Source organism: Pyxicephalus adspersus, chromosome 12 (assembly GCF_032062135.1).
Source record: "Pyxicephalus adspersus chromosome 12, UCB_Pads_2.0, whole genome shotgun sequence".
Classification (NCBI taxonomy): Eukaryota; Metazoa; Chordata; class Amphibia; order Anura; family Pyxicephalidae; genus Pyxicephalus; species Pyxicephalus adspersus.
In genome coordinates this window covers 21,003,615-21,026,284 of record NC_092869.1, presented here as the reverse complement: position 1 = coordinate 21,026,284, position 22,670 = coordinate 21,003,615, and the positions used below count along the sequence as shown (strand labels likewise).

Below are 22,670 nucleotides of genomic sequence, written 5' to 3'. Positions count from 1 at the left end.
TCCTCTGCGAAATACCTGTTGTGCAAGTTGATGCAATCATGTAGTTATGGTTGAACCTGAGAGGTTTTATCCAGTTCTTGGTTTGAAAAGGTATAATGTATAGTAATTTTCAAGATCATGTAAAAAGAAGTTGATGTAAGATGTGATGATGTGATGATGTAACACCCATTAGCCATCAGCATTATTTGTATGCTCGTTATTTAGGTGTTTTTGTTGCCTCTGTTTGGACCACTTTAAAGACATAGAAACTTGCATCCAGCCATGAATACATGTTTAATGAATACCCTCTAAACATACATTTTTTTAATTTTCTTTTGTTATAGCCAGTACCTTGAGAACTACTTGTGGGTTAATTACTCGGCAGACGTGTCTAGTAAAGCCTATCTTATGTCCATTTGCTGTATGGTGAATGAAAAGTTTCGTGAAAACGTCCCTGCTTGGGAGGTAAGAGATTTATCTGGGTATCTTGTTATATAGTAGTATAGTATCAGCCATCTTGGATACAGTATGGAATTGTAGCATATTTTTCTAGTAGCTGCAACCTTTATATCACAACTCTCATCACTGACACCACAAACCTTTTTTTTTTCCTACCCACAACCTAATGATGAGCTCTGCAGTGCTGGTGCTTCCTGACCTCCACTCCACACTTCCCACAAGTATGGTAGAGACACAGAAAGTAAGGAAGCTGGAGTAACAGCCAGCCATACCATCTGTGGGATTGACTAGCTAGAAAAGTATTTTGTGTGTGTACAGGTACGGAGTGACTCATCTTCAGGTTCCTGGGCTCCATCTGTTTTCCTCCTTTGTGATCCTCCGCGATTCCCCACAGTCCTTGGTCTGCAGACTGTCAGTGAACTTGTCACTGAGAGGTGATGCACACACACAGCACTGCAGATCAGGTCTTTCCTATGTTCCTCGCCTACGACTACATCACTTAACCAGATTGCAGTAACAGAACCTGGTAGTTAAACAAAAAGCATATATATATATATATATATAATGTGTGTGTGTGTGTGTGTAACTGTTATAGAATCCATTGGGAGCCGAGGTTAATGTAGAACAGGGCTTCTGTTGCATTACATTAGCAGACACGTAACCAGCATTGCATTGGGGCAGCAATCTTCTTACAAAAAAGACAACTAGAAATGTGTTAAAACACCTCACACCCCCCTCATTCTCAGTTATGATAAAGTAAACTTCCTTTAGCAGTGCTTGAGGAAAAGAAAGAACACCATTTTCAGTAAGTTTAACCAACATTTTCTCCAATCATCTTCCGAAATAGCAAGAATATACTCTAGGGTGGGACCACTGCCTGCAAAGATATTCCTCCACACTGCTATCCCTAGCAGGAAGAAGGGTCTGTAAGCTAGACCTGTCAAGATACCTTCATAAGACACTGTCAAGGGGAGGTTGTGTCCCAGCAAGTTATGGAGAAGGACCCCGCTGATCATGTCCCCTGTATAGACACAAATTTTGTTGTGTCCACAGCCCTGCACTACCGTCCCTCCAGGATGTCTAGCAAGCAGGTCTGAGCCTGTGATGGGAGAGTGGGTGGGTTCTAGCATCTGGCGACCACTCTGTTCCAAGACACCAGGCCTACTTGCTACCCTTCCTAGTCAATTGGAATAATTTTTAACATACCCAAGAAAAATATGTGCATGCAGCTTTTCCTTTTTTTTTCTTTTCATTATCTGGCCTTTACTGCAATTGTGCAAAAAGTTTCAAATCAATTATTGTCCTTTCTGTGTCAGGGTTTATGTTTTTTACCATTTATAAAAAGTTTGAATAGCTGAAATTACTAGGCTCAGTTCCTAAATTGGTAAAGTCCTGTGCATTTGATTACAAAAGGTTCATGCCCTGTGGCACAGCTGTTTTGGAGTAAAAGATGGACAGTTGTTTTGTGAACATGAACACTCGACTGCTCCTTCTAAACAATTGTAGGCTACAGTTTAACAAGTCTGGCAGTTAAATTTTTCATTGATCGTTGGCTTCCTCAAGAGAAATAAAGTTTGTTAAATTGACTGCAATTTGTTTCTTTTTTAGACTTTCAAGAAGAAGCCAGAACATTTCCCATTTTTCTTCAAGAGTATAATGGAGGCATCAGTAGCAGAAGAATCAGAAAGTGATTACACATTACATGAGCGCACAATTCTCCTCCTTTTCCTGGATCACTGCTTTAACAGTCTGGTGAGTGTCCGTCATTGTATCACACTGTGTATGTTCTATAGTCTGATTTTAAAATATTTTCTCTTTTTATGTGTGTGCATGCATGTCTGTTAGGTTTGGAAGCAGATTATGAGATGAAAAGGTTTCCCTACTGCTATCTAAAGGGAGTACCAATCTAGTTGTCTAGGTTGAAAAAGAAACTCCACATTTTTAGAATATTTTTTATTAGCAATATTTTGGTAATATCCCTAGGTGTGAACCAATACAATGACCTGCTAGGATTTTAGTAGTTGGAATAGGAACAACATTTGGGAAGATCCTTGAGCCTTCTACTGGAATGCCTTCTAGAAAGGAATGCCGTTATAAATGTAGAAAAAAAACAATTTTCTAATTCCTTTTCTAGACCAAAATAAATTTTGTCAAAAATATTTTGTTGCTGATGGAATAGGCAATTTTTAACATAACATACTTAAAGATATCAGTCTTTACCTATAATAGTCCCCTTTCTGATCTTTGAAATGACAGTTAATGCTGAGGGTATGATTGCTGCATGATCTTCATATTACTAACAATTATATTTCCCTAAAAAATGTTCGGAAATCACTTAATATGTTTGATTTGAACTGTAAATTATTCTTGTAAATTATGTTTTTTTTTAATTCTTTACCTATATGAACTCTTAGTTTTCAAAGTTGTAGGGCATAGTGTATTCTGATCTCAACATTTGCTTTGTTTTTTTTCTTTTTTAGGAGGTTGACCTAATTCGTGAACAAATCCAGCAGCTTATATCACTGCCAATGTGGACCTGTCTGCAGCCGGTACGCTGTAATACCTAGATCATTCTTTTGAAAATACATTTGTTTAAGGCAGTAAATAATAATAGAGTTTTTATGTATTTTATCATTGAGTGTTCATATATGGCTTGAAACCTGTACAAGAATTTATAATTGCATGTCGCTGACCACCAACACCTAAATTACAGGCTCGTCTGGCACAGGAACTAAAAAAGACTCAAAAACTGAGGAAGTTCTGGAACCTCATTAAGAAGACTGATGAGAAGATGACCCCAAAGGCACAAGAGCTGTATGTATATTTAAACATTTCCAAAGCCTGAGAATAGTTGTGGTGTTCTGTAATCTTGTCAACTTTAATTTATATTTTGGAAACCTACTTTTAGCATTAAATTTTGAGTATAACAGTGTAATATAATATGTGAATTGATCTTAATGTATTATCTCCTAATCTCTGCAGGGCTTTGCAGGAAAGAATGTTTCTGAGGAAACTTATACAGAAGTTCTTGTCCGTTCTCAAATCAATTCAGGCAACAGGTAATTGTATTTGGTATATAATAAAACAGGTGGTTTCCATCAATGAATTGAATTCTTTCCCACAATCACAAAACAAGTATGTCAAATGTATTCCTTTAAACAACTTGGGACTTTTAAGGCAAACATTTCTGTACAATTCCACAAAAGAAATACAATGTTTTTTATTCTAATAACCTTACAATTCAAAAAATAAAATCAGTTAAAACTAAAATCTCAATCTTCTTGTACTTGCACAATGTGTTTCGTGGAACTCGTCGATTTCTTCTTCTTATGGCTATTGGAATCAAAATATTGTGTTTTTTTTGTGGAATTGTATAGAAATATTTGAGTTGTTTGAAGGAAGAAATCTGACCAACAGATAATTATGTCAAACTTTTAGGGGACTTGAACTGGGTAATCTGGTATGTGTGTGGCTATTTTTAATCAACCTTAAAGAAACATTTTCATCATATTTAGGCAAATATACCCTTTTAAAATCTTGTATCATACCATTTCCACTTCAGCTGCATCCTTGTCTTTGCTGACTTTCAGGACTAAAGGAGTTTACAAGAAATGCTGAAATATCATATTGTAATCTGTGTATTTGATTAACAATAGAAATTCATGTTAATCCCATAAAAATGTTCCTGATGTATTCTTTGTTGACTGAACTGTAAATACTTCTCAACTCCCTATAATGTTAAACTTAATTATACCTTAAGCCAACAAACCCCTTCTATTCTCTTTCTTTCTAAATTATACATATCCCAAGGGGTGGCACTGACTCAACCATCTATTAACGAACATTATTGAGAGACAGAGGGAAACCCCCTTCTAAAACTATCTCTACAATATTTATTTTGTAAACAATAATTTGATTATTCATAATAAATGTTAGCAGTCTCTTTGTGTTCTACATTTTAAAATTTTATTTTGTTGTAATTCATATGTTGGTCACTAAATGGCAAAGTAAACTTTTGAGAACAGTTTACCCAAATGCTCCATTTTTAGAAACATTCTTGACTATATTGTTGCTATTGTACTAAGTATTTGGGCTATTTTGCGCTTAATAAAATATATTGGATCTACAGATAATTTGGTTTACAGGCCAACTCCTATTAGTAATAATTCAGAAAATCTTAAGGTGGTGGAAAAGTAGAAGATTGTAAAGTAGTAAAATTTATGGCTGTAACGAGTGCTTCAGTAAAACTAAATATAGGATATACTAGTAATGGGTTTACAACTACTTTAAGCATTGTTTGTGGCAAACTGTTTTTTTTAATATGTACACTAAGTGGTATCGGTATGTACATTCTTGGTAAATGTTTCTGTCTCTTAGGTAGCCTATAAAATCTGAGTACACAGATATATTTGTCTGATTCTGTGTTGTGTTTTTTTGTGTGTTTTTTGCAGGTCCTCTTTCAATGGAAAAAATCCATTATTGTGAACGTTTCATAGAACTCATGATTGATCTAGAGGTACTTTTTACAATATTGTCTACTTAATACAATGTATTTTTCTAATGACAATATGTTGTTAAAATTTTAATCAAAAACAAAAGTTAAAGTAACCATATTTGTAATAATTGCCATAATGTTTATATGTATATACATACACACAGATCCAGTTTTTTTATTTGTATTTATATAGCGTTAACATATTACACAGTGCTTTACATAGTCATGTCATTAGCTGTCCCTTTAAGGGGCTCACAATCTAATGTCCCTACCATAGTCATATATCAAAAACACAGTCTAAGGCCAATTAGATCTTAACTGCATTTTTTGGCATGTGGGAGGAAACCGCAGGGCCTGGACGAAATCCATGCTAGTGTCCTGAACGAGGTTCAATCCTGGGACCTAGCGCTGCAAAGGCAAGCGTGCTAGCCACGGAGTCAATTGTGCTGCCCAGTTAATATATTATAAATTATATTTATAAATTATATATATATTATTATAAAATATAAAATATATTATAATTTCTCTCTCCATTTCTGCAAGCAGCTGTCTATGTACCTTTAGAACCGCCAAAAAAGAAAACAAATTCGTTTTCTTTCTACAATAAAAATGGTTATCAGTCTGTAGACTAAATGTATTTTCCTTCTGCTTTTGTAATTGTAATTATGCAATTCTATAAAAACTGCATAAAGCTTGAGGCATCTCAGTTGCATGTAAATCTTCAAGTGAGTTAGAACTCACTAGAATTCAGTAAAATTCAGTAGAATTCAGTAAAATATAAGGTTGCAAGGTTTCTGCCATTTCCATTATGTATTTTGCACTTACTAAACAGATATAATAAAGTGTTTTTATAGTATATTTACAAGACCAAAGAGAACAGATTAGATCATTCTTGATGTTTATGTACACTTTAAGCCCTGCCTAATACTATTTCAGCAGAAACCCTTATCTCTGTATTTGATCGAACGCATCATTAAGATTTTTGTAACACCCATAACTATTCTAAAAAGGGTTTTCCTCCTCTACAAAATTAGTTTTACTATAAAAGCAGCGTTTGAGGTCTTTTGAGAATTGTAGGTGACAGTCACATGGTCAATATCTTTTTTTAGTTTGTAAATGCTCAACTATTTAGAGCTGATCTGTAAAGTTATTGCGTCATAAAAATTATTGGAAAACACGCCGTCAATAATTCTGATTGAGCACTTGTTTCTTACTCAGGCTTTACTTCCCACCCGCCGCTGGTTCAATACAGTCCTGGATGATTCCCACCTGGTAGTACATTGCTATTTATCCAGCCTCTGCAAAAGAGAGCAAGAAGGACATTTGTTTTCTCAGGTATGTGGTCTAATGTTTGAAACCGCTAAACATAAAGGATTAAGTTGTGCACGTTCATTTATGATGTACCTTTATGAATTTATGATTTGTCTTTATAGCTTTTAGACATGTTAAAGTTCTACACTGGCTTTGAAATTAATGACCAAACTGGTAACGCACTCACAGAAAATGAGATGACAACCATTCACTATGATCGCATCACTTCCTTACAGGTATGTTTAGATTTTCAAAACAGCTACTGCATGTTAACTGTTTAACTGCAAGGAACATGTTTTATAGCAGTCATTGGGGTAAGCCAAACTCGTGACCACAGTGCCAGTGGTGTGTTGCCAGCACATTCTAGGGATAAATATTTATTGATTGAAAAAGCAAAATTTCAGATCCGCAGATAGGGCCCCCTTATCATGCAACATGTGTTTTATTGCTTAATATTCAGTCTGTTGCTTGTTGAATGGGCCCTTGCAGCCACTCCAAAACATTGCTTTTTTATGTTCAGTAAATATTTAGGAGGTATTTATCATTTTTACACAAGTATGCTGTGTGATACTCAAGTATGTCAGCATGTGTTTCTTAGTTCTGTGATGTGTTTTATAAATTTACCTTAGCCATCTTAAGTGCAAAACATTGACACAATTAACTGTCAATTTACCAATTAAAAATGATAAAACATAAAATATTAAAGCTCTACCCATCATTGTAGGGGTATATAAAATGTAAGAAAACATAGGATATGAACATGATACTTCTGAAAACAGACTCTTGTGATATTAAGCGGCTCATGCTTAAGATCAAGATCCTTTTAGATGCATTGAATGTTGGATCTTGGGCATCTGTGAGGCACTGAAAAGGCTTAGTGAATCAGGAAATTGGGTTAGAGGTAAATATCATTTAAGTATGGCCCTATGTTTGATCACTTCTCTTGCTTGGCGTGTCACGATTGTGAGCAGAGCGAACCAATAGGAACTTTCCTGTCTGGTGTTCTTGAATCTTTTACCAAAAACAGCGGTGAAGGTGAGCAATAGGGATCAAAATTGTTGCTCCCAATTTATTACAATGTGAACACAAGACAGAAAATGATTCTGGCTTAGGAACAGTATAAGGACTTAAGCCATATCAAGCAGTTATTGGGTTACATGTAGACATCTTTTGCTATCTTCTATTGCAGTTTTTTTAAATGATGTTAGGAAAATTGTATGTTGTCCAATTACATGTCATTTACTTGTTTTTTTATTTATTTTTGTAATCTCAAAATTATATCTTTATCTGCATTCTGGGTAATACTGGGAAGACCATGAGCAATGGGGGACTGTTACAATAAGATTTTGTTAAAACTGACTGTAACATATAAATTTATGTTTAAAATTTGGTGGATTTTGGTGACCTTTACTTCTTTCCTCAGAGAGCAGCCTTTGCACACTTTCCGGAACTCTACAACTTTGCACTCTCCAATGTGGCGGCTGTGGACACACGAGAATCTCTTGTGAAATTCTTTGGACCATTGAGGTAAGTGGGCATTTACAGCTCATAAAACACCTTAATCGACTAATTGTGCCACTGACCCTAAAAAAGACATCCTTGTAAAGGCATCCCAAACAATATTACCCATCAGTAGACTGCATGAAATACTAGAAGACCAGTCTTCATACCCTAAGCATAAATATTTGTCCATATTTTATTAGAAAACAACCTTTCAGTACTGAAAATTTTGTAGAAAGCCTTTTTCCAGATCCTAATGTTAGTATCAATTTTCATATAATATTTATACTATAATTTGATCCAATATATTGGGCGAATGATTTTAATGAAATCTGCAAAAGGGATCTTTCTCCTAAGCTCACACTTCCTAGGTTCCTAGGTCCCATTGGGAAATTGACACTTAGTATTTTGTAATGCAAAGATGCTATTGTACTTCCACAACAAAATTGCAAGGGCAATATCATGGGAGGGTATCTGGTTTTCTTTCACTCATCTGTGAAAAAACTTATATGTTTTTATGTGTTTCGGGCATAGCTAATTTGTGTAGATAAATTGTTTTTTTTTTTTCATTTTCCAGCCCCAACACTCTCCACCAGGTGGCATCATATCTGTGCCTATTGCCAGCTCTTTCTGAAGAAGAGGAGACTAAATATAACAAAGAATTTCTCTTAGAGCTTCTGGTAGGTCTACACAAGTTAATATGAATAATATACATTTCTTTCTTGTCCATTGGGAGACACAGCAACATTGGGTCATACTTCTGCCTTCCAAATGATTGGATATTGGCTCAGCTCGGTATGAACTCCTCCTGCTAGCAACATCATCCTTTTTTTTTTCTTTTTTTTTTTTTCTTGCTGGTGTCCTAGGTGTAGGTGTAAAAAGACAAACTATTTATTTTTGACATGACCACCACCTTCTATTAACAGGTTTTCCAGATTAATATGCCTCTATACTTTACCTTTCCCCATGGTTCACATTGTAAAAGGGGTCAACACTGTACAGCTGAGCACTACGGTCATTAGATAGGTGGAGTGTCACGTGTGATCTCCATTCCCTCTTTTCCTGCAATTTAGAGTTCAAGAAGCATCTGGCTGCTGCGGTTCTTTTCAGTCTCCAAACACTGGTTCATTCCTGCTGTCCTCCTACAGTGTCTTGGTCACCTGCAGCCAACAGCCCAGTTCCTTGCTGATTTAGAAAACTGAGGTTCTGAATGTGTTTCGAAAATATTAAAATATGTTTTATTCCTGCAAAATCTATTTTTAATCTGTGCTCAACTGCTAAGCCATTAGCTGCTGTAGTAACTTGATTCTGACCTTGAGACCCTAAATCTTTGCTTTAGGAAAATATTTTAAAAGAATCAATTTTTTGTTGTTAATTGGCCATTTTTGCAGTGCCCAGCATTCTGAAACTAGAGGATGAGCCTGCCGTTCAAGTCGAGTCTCCAAAGACCCTACATTATGGAGAGTGGAAACACTCCGTGGACAAAACCTTGACATTTCTTAACATTAATTTGATTTGTTCCCATTTAGGAAGAAGCTAACTAAACTGTAGTCTAAACCTTTTGTGGATCTGGCCATTGCCTACCTTAGCAATGGAATTATTATTTAGATACAGGAGGTTTCTGGCTTTAAGTACTGAATTCATAAACTGTCAATGTTTGGGTTAAAATTCTTAAGACAAGATTAGCCTACAAAGACCCTTTGTCTCACAGGGGCTGTGGAGAAAACTGCATCTTCACCTGCAGAAAAGTCCAAAGATAAGTAGGGTTCTTTCACTTCAGCCCTCTGATAGACCTACTTCAGCATGAAGATGTCCCCACCTTTTTAGTTGGGGACTGTTGTTAGTCTTTGCAGGCACTTGGATATAGTATCTTGCAAGATGTGATACTCCAGAGCTGAACCTGGCAGTTTTGCTGCTTTCTTCACTTCCTTTCCTCCAACTAACTTGTGTTACACAGATTGGCAGACCCACTTCAATTCCTTTGAAATCTCTTGTATTACTTGTTTCCTCCAGTGACAAACCGATCATAAAAAATTCTTAGCAACTTCTTTACCATTCTCTCCCCCAGGGTGATGATCAGGATTTCTAATATAATGACATTTTTGGCTATTAAAACAGCCTCTTGTTGGAAGAACAATTGGCGGTTATGTTCAGATTGTTTTAAAATTGATGCTAGAATTATCCCTTTGCCTGGATGCAAATCTAGCTAAAGTGTACTTTCCAATTAAAGACCAAAACATCATCAGAAATTGAATTAGTTTGAACTTGGTTGACAAGGACTGATTTGAACGAAATGAAAGACCAGGTAATCCTGAATCTGTTGGTTTAGTCAACTTACTCCAAAGTTGGAAAGGATTTACCTCTCAATTGTGGATTTTGCTCATGTTATATCTGTAACCTGCAGACAGTCCTCTGTACTTTAAAAGGAGGTTAGTCCTCACGATCAATGTTTAGTCCTCCTTTAGGTGGCAGTGTAACCAAACAGTACCAGACTTTCTGTGTCCCTCAATGGACAAAAAAAGATTTTAGAAAATTTCTATTATCCCAGAAAAATCAAGTAATGAGTTATTTGCCACAGCAACATGTCAAAATGGAACCCTTTGGTTTGTTTTAACTTTTATAAGTGTGACTTTTGTTCCATTACAGAGTTTTGTGTCCAGCTTGCTTATGTAAACTTTTTTTTTTTTTTTTTTTTTTTTAACTTTCCTTATTTGCAGGTATCCCGACATGAACGTCGTATTTCTCAGATCCAGCAGCTGAACCAGATGCCCTTGTATCCCACAGAGAAGATCATATGGGATGAGAACATTGTGCCCACAGAGTACTATTCTGGGGAAGGTGAGGCTGTTGTAAACTGATCTGAAATGCTCGTAATGACTGCTCTAATGAGCTCTAATATCAGGAAACCCACCAATATAACTCTAACTTTGAAATGTGATCTCATTTTACCCAGCCATCCTAAAACAGCTAACGCAGACAGTTAACTATTTCACTGTCATGGTAAAAGTTGTCAGATATAGAAAAAATATAGAATATCGAGATAGCATTTCACGTTTCCTGTCTCTTCATTTGGGGAAAAAAAAAAGATCAAAAAAAGTTTTGCTTTTGAGTAAAGATTTGTGATTGAAGGGTTTTTCTATGTACAGTTAGGAAGCTCAGTTTTATATCTTTTTATTATATCATTAAAAATTTGTAATCTCTTAAAATTTTAATATTCATTTAATTTTTGATAAACTGATAAAAGGTATTCAAAGTTCAAGTTTTTCTCCAGTTCTAGCCAAAGTTTTTTTTTTTAATTATTTCTTAAATTTTTTGCATTACTACAACATCTTAATGCTATTTATGTGATGATCTTGTAGTGTAGAGCAGTAGTCCCTAACATTTTGAAACTTGTGGATCAATAAATCTGTGGGGAGCTATGTGTCACTCAAAGGGGAAGAAACTTCCTCCAGAGTGACGTCATGATGCCAGAACCTGCCCACTCCTATCGCAGAGACCCAACCCGCCCACCGCCCTGAGCCTGCGATGGAGACATGGTCTGCAGCTCTGGCCAGTGTGCCCTCCCTCGAGGGGTCCTTCTTCTGACCTCACAAGGGGTGCACCGACCAGAGCCGGGGACCACCGCTGGTCTCGGTGCTCTCGTGGCCCAGCTGTCAGACAGCCGGGGGTTGGGGATCACTGTTATAGAGCATAAATGATCAGACCTTCTAAAACTGGCTTTTTAAGTGGGTTCTTTTGGCCACCGCTACCTTGACTTTCCTAAATCTGTTGGGGACTTGGATACAAAATATATGAAAGAGTTCTTGCTGTTGATGTTGGGTGTTTGTCTCTTCAATTTTCCTGTGTATTCTAACATCTCTTTGACAATCTTACTTTTAGCCATGCTCCTGGAGAATGTATCTGTTTGGCCCTGGCAAAAGCTCTAAACTTATTACATATGCATGATGTTCCAGTTTATGTCAGCGGCTGGGTCCATACTCCTATAAGTGACTGTGTAATCCACTAGTACTGAATGAAGGCTGCAGTGGCCAGGGCTATTTTGAAACAAAGACTAAGATTTTAATATATTTGATTTGTAGTAAGTTGCCCTTTAAAATTTGTACTTTTACTCCAAATATGTCTAGTATGAAGAAAATGTTGGTATGTTTGAATTGTTTTTTCAGCTTTTGTGTAGATGTTTGTGTTAAAACAACAAGCTCTTGTATTTCCTAAAAGAATACTAACATTTTATCTGCCTTTGCTAATTTTGAGACTTCTGCCTCATAATAAGTCTATTTTAAAGCAAAGTGTCTATGCACTCTATTGCCACTCATTCAGTAACCAAATTCTTCATTGTTTGCGAAGTGCAGGTACTTCATGATGAGGGAAAATCGGTATTCTGGCATGACTGTGCCAAAGAATGGATTGGCAATCATTTTATTCTTGGACCAGTACCACTTCTGCATGGGTTTGACCACAACTCCCTGCAGGATCACCAAGCCCAAAAACAGCCAAATGTCATCCTTGGTCACAGGTTCCCACTTTCTGCCTCTTGCAAACCTCAGGTGTGGAGCACCTTGTTGTTGTCCAGCGTACCTTGCGTATGTTCTTTTATAGTGTGAAGTAATATGTTATAGTTGCAAGTAATATGTTAGCATGTTTGCATAAAAAGAAAAATACCAAACAATTTAAAAAGTTTGCTTACATAAAAACATGCTTACATAAAAAAGAAAAAAAAAATGTAAAAAGTTAGCAAACACAGAGCAGCACGTTTACATAAAAAAAAAAATTCCCAAAAAATTTCAAAAAGTTAGCAAACACAAGAGCGGCTTACCTGTTTGTTTGTCTCTGCAACAATTTTTTCGATAACTTCCTTGGTCAAAAACAACTTCAGGTATGCCAGGGGGTCGTCACATTTAGCCTCAATTTTCATCCCAGGTGCGCCGGTGAATGGAAACCTTGGTGGTGCTGCCTGGTTCGCATCAAGGTCAATAGGGCACCATGTGCGCACAGCACTGACCTCCGGTCCAGAATCGTCGCTCAGTTCACTTTCGCTGTCTGATGACAAAATTCCTGGTGAATCACTATCGCTCGATTCCACAAGGGACTCCAAATCGCTATCACTGCTTTCAAAGTCCTCCAAAACGGCGCTTGCGCTGGCGAGATTCCTTTTAGATGCCATGCGGTCTCCAGCAATCAGTCAGGAACAATCAAGGTCAAATACAAAGTGATGAAATGATACATTCGGGAAGTGATTTATAAGCGATCAAAAGGTCAGATCAAGGTCAGGGCTAATAGTGGGCAAAATGTATATTAGGGCATTATGGAAATGATGTGCACTAAAATGTGTTTTTATACTTTTATTTTATATTTTGTAGTGTTTTTACTGTAAAAAAAAAATTTAAAAGCAGATTACATAGTAATCTGCTTTTATATTTCCCTCCCCCAGAATCCATCACTCCACCGCATCACCCGGAAGATGTCACATCTTGCCAGGTGATGCGATAAGGATGTCCTGCCCCGCTCACTCCACTGAAGCAAACGAAGCTGCTTGCATGACATGGAGGCTGATCTCCGGGTGATGACTGCTAGGGGGGTTAAGTAAATAAGATTTTAACACTGTGGCATACTTCTCTAAGATGCTTATTCTTTGGTATTATGGCATCATAGTCTGCACAGGAAACAGAACACTTGTGGCCTCATGAATGTCTTTTTGGTATAGTAGTATAATTTCCTCTGTTGGTGACATAAACATGTTGACAGGAGAAATTGTGCACAGTATCATCATCCACTTACGTGTCACCTCCCAGTTTCTCCCGTTGTCTTTACAAAGCACAGTCAGCGGCATGGCTGGAACTTTGAAGTATACTCACAAAACACAAAGAAACCAGTCTGTGCAGCCACCCTGAGATAATGTTGCTCATAAATGGTATGTGCACATTCCATGCATTATTACATACAATTCTTTGAGTATCATGGGAATTTTAGATATTTACGACAGGAAAGTAATGCAAAAAAAACAAAAAAATGATATAGCTGCCTTATCAGGGCTAACTCTATACCAGAATCATTATAATGATGTCACAAGGTTTTAAAAACGTATTTCTTGAAAAAGTAGCAAGTAAATTGAAATTTTACTGTTTTTATATTTGTGGGGGGGATGTTTCACATGCAATAAATAGATTTTAAGCCTGGAGTTGAGCTTTAAATTTTGTTTACCTGCTCTATTTAAAAATAAAAATGTTTGTTGTCCACTAGGGTGTCTGGCTCTGCCAAAGCTCAACCTGCAGTTCCTCACACTCCATGATTACCTTTTACGAAACTTCAACCTTTTCCGCCTGGAGTCTACATATGAGATCCGTCAGGACATAGAGGATGTTGTGTGCCGTATGAAGCCATGGTAAGTGGCAGGTTGGAGCTTGCTTTGTTTCCCATTTTTTCTAGTAGAACGCATCCATAGTCAGTATGTTTAAACAGTTGGTGATGAATAGCATTACAAGTGCCAGATACACATAAGACCTGCAGATCTTTTCTAATATTGTTTACATGGATACACAAACAGTCCTTGGAGGACAATCACAATCGTGGTGGCACGTTGCCTGTTCAAATAGTCTAGTACAATACACAGCTAGCCATGTCAGGAATTGAATTCTCAATCTTTATGATGAAAAACAAAATTTACATTTATCTTTTTTACTGTTAATTGTCTTGTCAAGCCCAGTTTATTTTTTTAAAAGCTCCATGTATAGTAGAATCAGTTTGATCCAAAAATGACAAGCTGACCCAATGAATTAATTATACTAAAATGGTATCTAAATTCAAGAACAAAAATGTCATATATTGCAACTTCGTAGTCCTTGGTGGCTGCATTCGTTTTTTTTTATTATTTGTTTTTTCTGACAGTAACAAACTTCCTCCCCTGTATAAGAAGAATTCACTAAGTATGTTTTTGTTTGCATGCATACTTTTTAAGCCATTTGATTATGCAGTTATTTGTAAATTGTTATAACTAAACAATGTGATAAGTCACAGTAGTTTTGTTTCATTGCTGTATAGGTAGCTATCCTGTAGCATGACACCCTTCATCCAAATTGAAATTGAAAGACAAACTTTTAACCTTGAAAACCTAAAAAAAGACGGTATTAGGGCATTGGTATGGGTACACAGCAGCTTGCTACACCCTCCAGGTTACCAGTAATGAGATCCGTCAAACACAGATTTAGGCCTCCTTGTCACAGCCATTACAATAGCCTCTGACTTAAAGGAAACCCATTCTGAGGGAAAGCGGTTTCTTTTGCTGTCCTCCTGAGCTAGGTGCTTTTTTGTTTTTTGTGGCTTTAGTATTTTTAGTTACTGGCATACTTCACGTCGATTCTGAACTGATTTGCCTTTAAATACAGTAAAGCCAGAGTATCAGCATACCTGTCAGGCAATTACTGCTTTGGTAAGAAGAGCTCAGTAATAGCTCAGTGTGCATTTTGTTAAAGAGTAAAAATGGCTCAAACCCTTTACCTCTAAATTCAGCATCCTCTTTTATAACGAATGAACACGGTATTTAGTTTAAAGCATGTTCAGTTGATTGTTAAGGTATTCTTACATCCGATCAAGGAGATGTTGTTGCAGGGTGTGGGTAGCATTAGATATCTTTAGGTGCATATTGTATAGCCAATGTGTTAGTTTGCATGTTGTTGCAAACTACAGGCTGACTTTAAAAATACTCATGTCAGATGATGGTCACCCCATCTGACTTTAAAAAAGGGAGATTGGACTTTATTCTCATGTTTTTAGGTTTTGGAAGGTTCTTCATTGGTCCAGCTGGCTCATGTGGATGGGAAAACATTTAAATAGCTATTAGATTGCTGTTTTCTTCTGATGAACTTTTGTTGTCTTTCCACTTTCCAACAAACAACTCTTACACTTATACTGCTCATACAGGAGTTAGCTCTCACAACTTTGCACTAGAAATTGAGTAGATTATTTATGGTTACTCAGTAAATAAAAGCTGCTGCACCCCAAAATGTGGTGATTCATTTTCTGAATAATTGCTGTGGCCTGCACAAAGACCTAGAGAATTTAGCCCTGTTATGAGCTAGAATAATTGTACAAATTTGCCCAAAATATTGTTCTTCTTCTACCCAACATCTTTTCTTTATCTGTTATGAGATTAATAATAAACAACACACTACACAATTGAATACAATGCAAGCCAAGGAATACCTTTGCAACTCTAGGCAAATCTATTTAACATTATTGGTTTGGGTAGAAATGGAGGTACAAAACACAGTTGTTGTGAATATTCCTCCTGGGAGAGCAGCTGGAATACTGACATTAATCGGTTGTACACTCTAAATGGTTAATGACACGTTCTCATTTACTCCCTGGCACGCAGAGCAGTACAAATCCCCCTGGCCAATGCAGAGTAAAAATGATGGAACATGAGCCACCGGTGATGTTTCATATTTCATGGCTATTTCAAGGTGCTGAGCTTGCTTGTCTTTTGATCTGTGGCACTTTTTACGGCTCTGAATGGCTATTCTAAGCTGAGAGGCAAGTGCTCCGCCATACTAGAGCCATTATCAATGTGTTAAACTGTCACACACCTGAATAATCTTATTCTGCTTATTCTGATGGTAATGCTGTCCAGGGAATTATTGCCGTCCCTTCAGTGGATCTAAAAATTATGTACTGCAATATTATTCTTCTATATTGTTGAAAGTATTAGTAGTATCTGTTTGCATATACATTTATACATGGGATAATAAATTACTACTATAAGGAATTAAAATTTGTCATCATATAAATGTATTTTATGAAGGAAACCAAATACCTAATGAATCCCAACCTACTTATACTTAAATCTAGTTACATTGAATAACTTGTATAAAATAAAATATATTTTTACATAGAATCTGCTTTTAGCGCATGCAAAGTACCCTATCCTAGCCTTAGATATTGGTGGAAATAGGTCCAGTCCAGCACACTGAAGCACAGTATACTCACCCCCCCCCCCCAATAAAATGTTATACCTATCCTATCACACCACCCTGTCACACATAGTCATCCCCTTACTCCCTATGAACTCCATTTTTTCTGTAAGAAAAGAGAAATGTCACTGCAAGTGCAGGACTTTTGTGGCTAATTCCCCCTTAGATTTCATCACGGTGCCATCACAAGATACGAAAAACTATACCTATCATCCCATGCTACATTGTCACACATATCTGGCCACTTACTTTCTGTAAACCCTAATTTCTCAGGAACGGGGAGATGTAGTAGGTACCTGAAGATTTAGTAGTAAGAACATGTACCCCTTGGCTATCTGTCACACATGAATTCTATTTCTTTGGAAGTATCCATTGCAAAGAATTTGGGGTACATAGGTTATCAGCCCCTATAACTGACAAGATGCATTGTATAGTATAGTATGACCGGTCAGCACTGTATGATAAATTTAGTTTTGTATCATTCATTAATAAAATCCGTATCAAATGGTGAGTGCAGAAATTCTTGATTTGTCATTGCTTTTATTTGGTGCATGTACGTTACGGTAACTAGAAACATTTTAATTTAGTTTCATTTTAAATTAAAACTGTTCTAGTTTTAAACATACATCTTTAATATTTGTTTGCATCGAGGCCTGCAAGTTTTATCTGAGTGTCAACAGCGGCCTCCAGATGAAAAAAGGTTGGACACTACTGTTTTTAGTGCAGTGCCTGAAATGTGTGATCCTAGCCTTACTTTTTTTACACCTTTCTTTGTAACTTTTCTTTTTATCCCTTTGACATAACTTAAAGAGCAGCCTGATTGTGTGTGAGGTTGTAACCTATGGACCAGATGTCACAAACACAATTTGCAGTAAAGTGTGAATTTCTTAAAGCTAAACTTTAGGCAGATAACCTCATCAATTAATGCAACTCTGTATCTGAATTTGAATTGGTCCACTGTAATCTTCTGAGCAGCACCGCCCAGAATAAATGCAAAGTTAGGAACCAATTAGATGTGCTGATCACCAACGTGACAGAAAATGAAGGTTAAGAGGGTCTGCTAAGCTTAGTGGTATTTTGCTGCTCCAACATTAATCAGTCATAGGCATGGTGTGAAGATATTACCTATGGTGCATTGCAGAACTGCTGTAAATAAAAATCAGATGACCAGGCTGACTGTCCTGCAACATAAAAGGACAAAAATACATCCTTTGGCAGTTAAAATGTCTCTCCTAAAACAGCTATCAAAAAAAGGACATATCTGTTCAAAATTCAGCTTTAAATTGTACAGTTTCATACTTGTGTGTGGATTTCACATAAATATATAAATTAATAATCATGCACAATTTCCCACACAGGCAATCTGAATATGGAGGACTTGTTTTTGGTGGTTGGGCTCGCATGGCCCAACCTATAGTAGCTTTCTCTGTTGTGGAAGTTGCAAAGCCAAACATTGGTGAAAATTGGCCAACACGAGTAAGAGCTGATGTTACCATCAACCTGAATGTCAGAGGCCATATTAAAGAAGAATGGGAAGGTATGAATGACAGGTGCACTTGTGTGTTCTTGTTAAAGGGTTAACTGTATTTTCACCTTTTGGCATAGTATGCACTTAGAAATACATTTATAGTATGATAAATCACCTGATATACTTGCAATTTGACTGCTTTTGTTCTGATTTGAATTACATTTTAGCAATTATCATATTTAGAGTCCCTGTCACCACATTTGTCTGGCCTACATGCTTGCTGTTATTACAGAGTCTATTTACAGTACGTCCTTCTGAGCAGTTATTTGCTATCTTATATTAATCTGTATTGGGCAAACCAGGTGAGAAATATTCTGTAGGTATAGACCAGCTTATCTTGAAGTCATAGAAACAACACAAACAGTAGTACTATGGAGAGTGTGAAACTCACTGACTCTAATCTTTACTGTACTGTTAGTACATAGAATATATTTGTGAGTCTGTTTATTATGCTTGTTCATCATAGCTGACGTTTTAATGTGTAATCTTTAGTCTGTTTTATGTGACAACATAGAAACAAGCAACTGTTCAAATGATCTTTTTTTACATTTTTCTGTACATTGCTTTGTTATTGCAGATAATATGGGCCATACCACTGCTGACATTCTTTTGAAAATTGTTGCATCACATATCTAGGAAATGCATGCAGCACTTGTAATCAGAGTTAAGTCGGAATGTCTGATCCACATGCTTGTTCTGGATCAGTGGTGTATAGTAAGAAAATTAATAATTAGTGTAATATACAGGTAACATTCATTTTCAAGAGAAGTGAGCAGTGGTGACCCCGGTGCCTTTCTTTTAAGATGTTCTTTAAAGCAGAAGTAAACCCCAAACTGACCCAAAACAATAAAACCACAGTTACCTTCAATCCCTCAGATCAGTCTGTCTTCGGGAGGTTTCTTCCATCGTGTCCCGTGTTGTCCCAGTATCTGTCTTCTGCCCAGCACAGAAAGAGCAACAGATGCCGCTATCTTCTCCTCAATTCTTCCTGGTTCTTTTACCTACTTCACCCAATCTCGCACTGCACAGGCTCGAGATCGGGTGGCTTAGATTGGGAAAAAACTTGCCAATCTCAATGCGCATGCAATTTTTTTTTCCCTGTTGATGAAAGAGCTCCTTCTGCGCATGCCTGAATTGATCTGGCATATGCACAAGAAGTAGCCAAGAGCCTCCTTGGATGCGCGATGTAGGTATTCCTGGAGGATCTACACTCGAATAGACTCGAACTCTACACGAAAATTAAGGGGGCGATGCTGCACCCTTTTTTTAAAACGAAAAAAAAAAAAACTAACAAACTAAATGTTTACTTTAAGGGGTTGGGTTAAGGGTTGTCTTCGCTTTTATTCTGAGTTTAGGTACCATTTAAGTGTGCAGAGCTCTTAAAGGATAACAGGAAAAAACAACTAGAAAACTGGGATCTAATTGCTTTTCATTTGATTTTAAATGGACAGTTTTCATTAACATTAGGAATATGTTGCTCTTCCAATCAGTATATCTGAATCATTTTAAAAATTCTGTGTAAGAAATTTTTTGTAAATGTTATATAAGTGTGTGTATAAAAGCCAAGTGTATTTAAGTGATTAACCTCAGCCAGTACAGTGGCAGCAGTATGGCAGCATAGTCTGTATCGAACAGCAATATGTTTACTCAATGAAGATTTTTTTTTTTTTTTTTGCGTAATTGGCCTGATGAGAGATTTATGTGTCAGCTCCAAGAAATTCTGCAAAGGATCTCTCCTCTAAAAATAACATGTTTTAGGTTATAAGGGGCAACATTTCCATGCTGCTAAAACAGCAAAATGTAATTTATATGCTGAAGGTCTCCGTAGTTGCGCACAGATTACTGCCAGCTGGCACAAAACTGAATAACATTTCCCCGTACTCCTCCAGCTGGAGCCATACACTTAAGGTGACCCCTGCTGGCACTGCAAACATATACGGCTTTGACCATTACTGTCTAACCCATGCCAGCACTTAGGCAGCATGTGTGCCCCACTTCATACTCTGTCTGGCAAGAGGGCAGCGCAAAAGTACACTGGTGTATCCAAAGCAATTGTTCAGTTATTTCTGTACAGCCAGATAAATGTGTAGACCAGGTATGTGGAGGTTATTAATCCATTGGACAATGCAAAGATCAAAAGTATTAAGTCTTCTGGTTGCAATAGCTAGTTTACGGTAGAGCTAACCGACAAATTACATTTGCTGTGGATAAGAGTAAGTCGCCTTTTTAGGTGCTGATTTCCTAAAAATATTACAGCTGGAAAAATGTTTATCCTTTTAATTTTTGTAAATGTTTAGTAATATTTATTAAGCATTTGCTGTTGCAAGTGAGAACCAGTGACATGAGTAATCATAGCTTTCCTAGGACTGGAAGTGTGCTATTTGCAGGGATACCAAATAGAAATAAAGGGAAAAGCATAAAAAAAGAAAACATGCAGCTACCACATCTAAGGACTAGTAAACTGGATTATATTACATTTTTTATTTTATTTATATTTTAGGAATTCATGGGAAAGCTGGTGTTGTCGCTGTGTCCACTGACAACCCTCACCATTTCAGCACAGTGCTACCCAGCAGATATCCATTCATGACTGCTAATATCTCACTTCTGTACAACAACCCAAATCTATGCTTCAGTCAACACTTACGCTTACCTATGGCCTAGTAACCTCTGTGGACCCCCTCTTAAGGCTGTACTCTTCCTCCAAACTATTTATACTAGCTGCTTTTGCTTGTTAACCTTATTTTGCATAATATATTTTTCACAAACCTACCCAGTATAGCATCTGCACATTTTTGCTAGCTGACTACATAAAATCTTGTGTGAAGAAACTCTGCAAATGTTATTACAATGTTAGGAAAATAAAATAGGAAATACATCCTTAAAAACTTAACTTTGTCAATTTTGCCTAGGTCTCCGCAAACATGATGTCTGCTTCTTGATTACCTTGCGACCCATGTTACTATATGGAACCAAGATTGATCGGAGACAGTCCATTGTAGAACAGACTGGGCTCATGTATGTACGAGGATGTGAGATTCAAGGCATGCTAGATGAGAAGGGGCGCGTCATTGAGGAAGGTACAATGCTAAAAAAAAAAACTGTACTTTAGAATTTTGTTACAGATTGTAAATGGTTTTTGGAAACAAATAGACCTGGAGATAAAGAAAATGTAGCACATACTACGTTTCTGTGACAGAATTAGACCGGCTATGAAAACTCGCCCCGAGTGTTGTTGCTCAACAATACCGATCTCTGACAGAGAGAGATAATTATACTCCTTTTTGAACAATGGTCATGATATATTTCTAGACTATAGTTACACTTGATGACCCTCCAATACAACTTGATTGTTGGACCTAATTGCTATCATCCCTGAAATTGCTGGAATTTGGGCTGTACTTCTCCCTTCAACTTTGTTGTTTCAATACTGCTTTTAGGTGCTATGTATTATTGTCATGTCATTGTCTTGTCTCTGGGACACCTTCTGTGTTCATAAAATTGGACAATTTCTTAAAATAAAACGTTTTTTTTTTATCCTATCTCTGATCTAATAAAGACAATATACAAGTTGCCAGGAGTGGACTGCCAACTGAACTGCTAATTGCTCCCATGGTGAACTTCAGCTGTAATACACATGCAACACAATTTGTATACAATCCAGTTTTGTTATCCTGTTTTTATTTATAGTTCTGATAAAGATGAATGTCATGAACTCTTGAAACACATCGATTGTGTAGTCCTGTTAAATCTTGATTATGAAATAAGTGTCACACTGAAAGTCCTGAAAAAACACAATATTTCTTTCTTGTTTCTCAGGATTCCACTCCAGGGTACCTTTTGTAGCTCTGGGCACAAGAGAGCTGCCTAACCAGGGCCATTTTTGTATATTGGACTATTTTAGCTTTGTTTCCAATGTTCACATCTCTACTCAACTAATTTTAACATTTTTGTTTATGTAGGTCCTGAACCCAAACCCAAACTCAAAGGGGATACGAGAACCTTCCGAGTATTTCTAGACCCCAATCAGTATCAGCAAGACATGACAAATGCCATTCAGAATGGAGCTGAAGATGTGTATGAAACCTTCAACCTGATCATGAGGAGGAAACCCAAAGAAAATAACTTCAAGGTCAGTTTGAAACCCTTCCCATGTGTTAAAATATTACTAGTTATAAATGGTTGGTTTTGCTGTCCGTTTACAAATCGAGCCTGATTTATATCATGAAAGAACCTAGGTGATCCATTAACCTGGAATGGATTCTTAAAAATCACTTTTTATTAGTTAGCGAATGTTGTTAATCCTAGACCATATACATATACATTACAGGTTTACTGGATCCCCCAAGTTTTTCCATGTTAGGGTGTCTTTTCCAGTCTTGCAGTGCTTTAAAAGATCAGGCCTATTTGTATATTGGATTTGCCTATATTTGTT

General features: G+C 36.8%; 1 protein-coding gene across 1 annotated transcript in view; it reads left to right on the top strand.

Annotated features, from left to right (window-relative positions):
* Positions 1-22,670, top strand: part of AQR (aquarius intron-binding spliceosomal factor) — a 56,342-nt gene that overhangs the window by 5,239 nt on the left and 28,433 nt on the right. Inside the window, exons 5-19 of the mRNA XM_072427824.1 lie at positions 324-444; positions 2,047-2,190; positions 2,919-2,987; positions 3,152-3,252; positions 3,421-3,497; positions 4,890-4,954; positions 6,152-6,268; positions 6,367-6,480; positions 7,668-7,771; positions 8,322-8,424; positions 10,462-10,582; positions 13,982-14,123; positions 18,066-18,244; positions 21,148-21,315; positions 22,198-22,367. Of these exons, the coding sequence (XP_072283925.1) occupies positions 324-444; positions 2,047-2,190; positions 2,919-2,987; positions 3,152-3,252; positions 3,421-3,497; positions 4,890-4,954; positions 6,152-6,268; positions 6,367-6,480; positions 7,668-7,771; positions 8,322-8,424; positions 10,462-10,582; positions 13,982-14,123; positions 18,066-18,244; positions 21,148-21,315; positions 22,198-22,367 (1,795 nt within the window). The remainder of the gene's footprint in view (positions 1-323; positions 445-2,046; positions 2,191-2,918; positions 2,988-3,151; positions 3,253-3,420; positions 3,498-4,889; positions 4,955-6,151; positions 6,269-6,366; positions 6,481-7,667; positions 7,772-8,321; positions 8,425-10,461; positions 10,583-13,981; positions 14,124-18,065; positions 18,245-21,147; positions 21,316-22,197; positions 22,368-22,670) is intronic.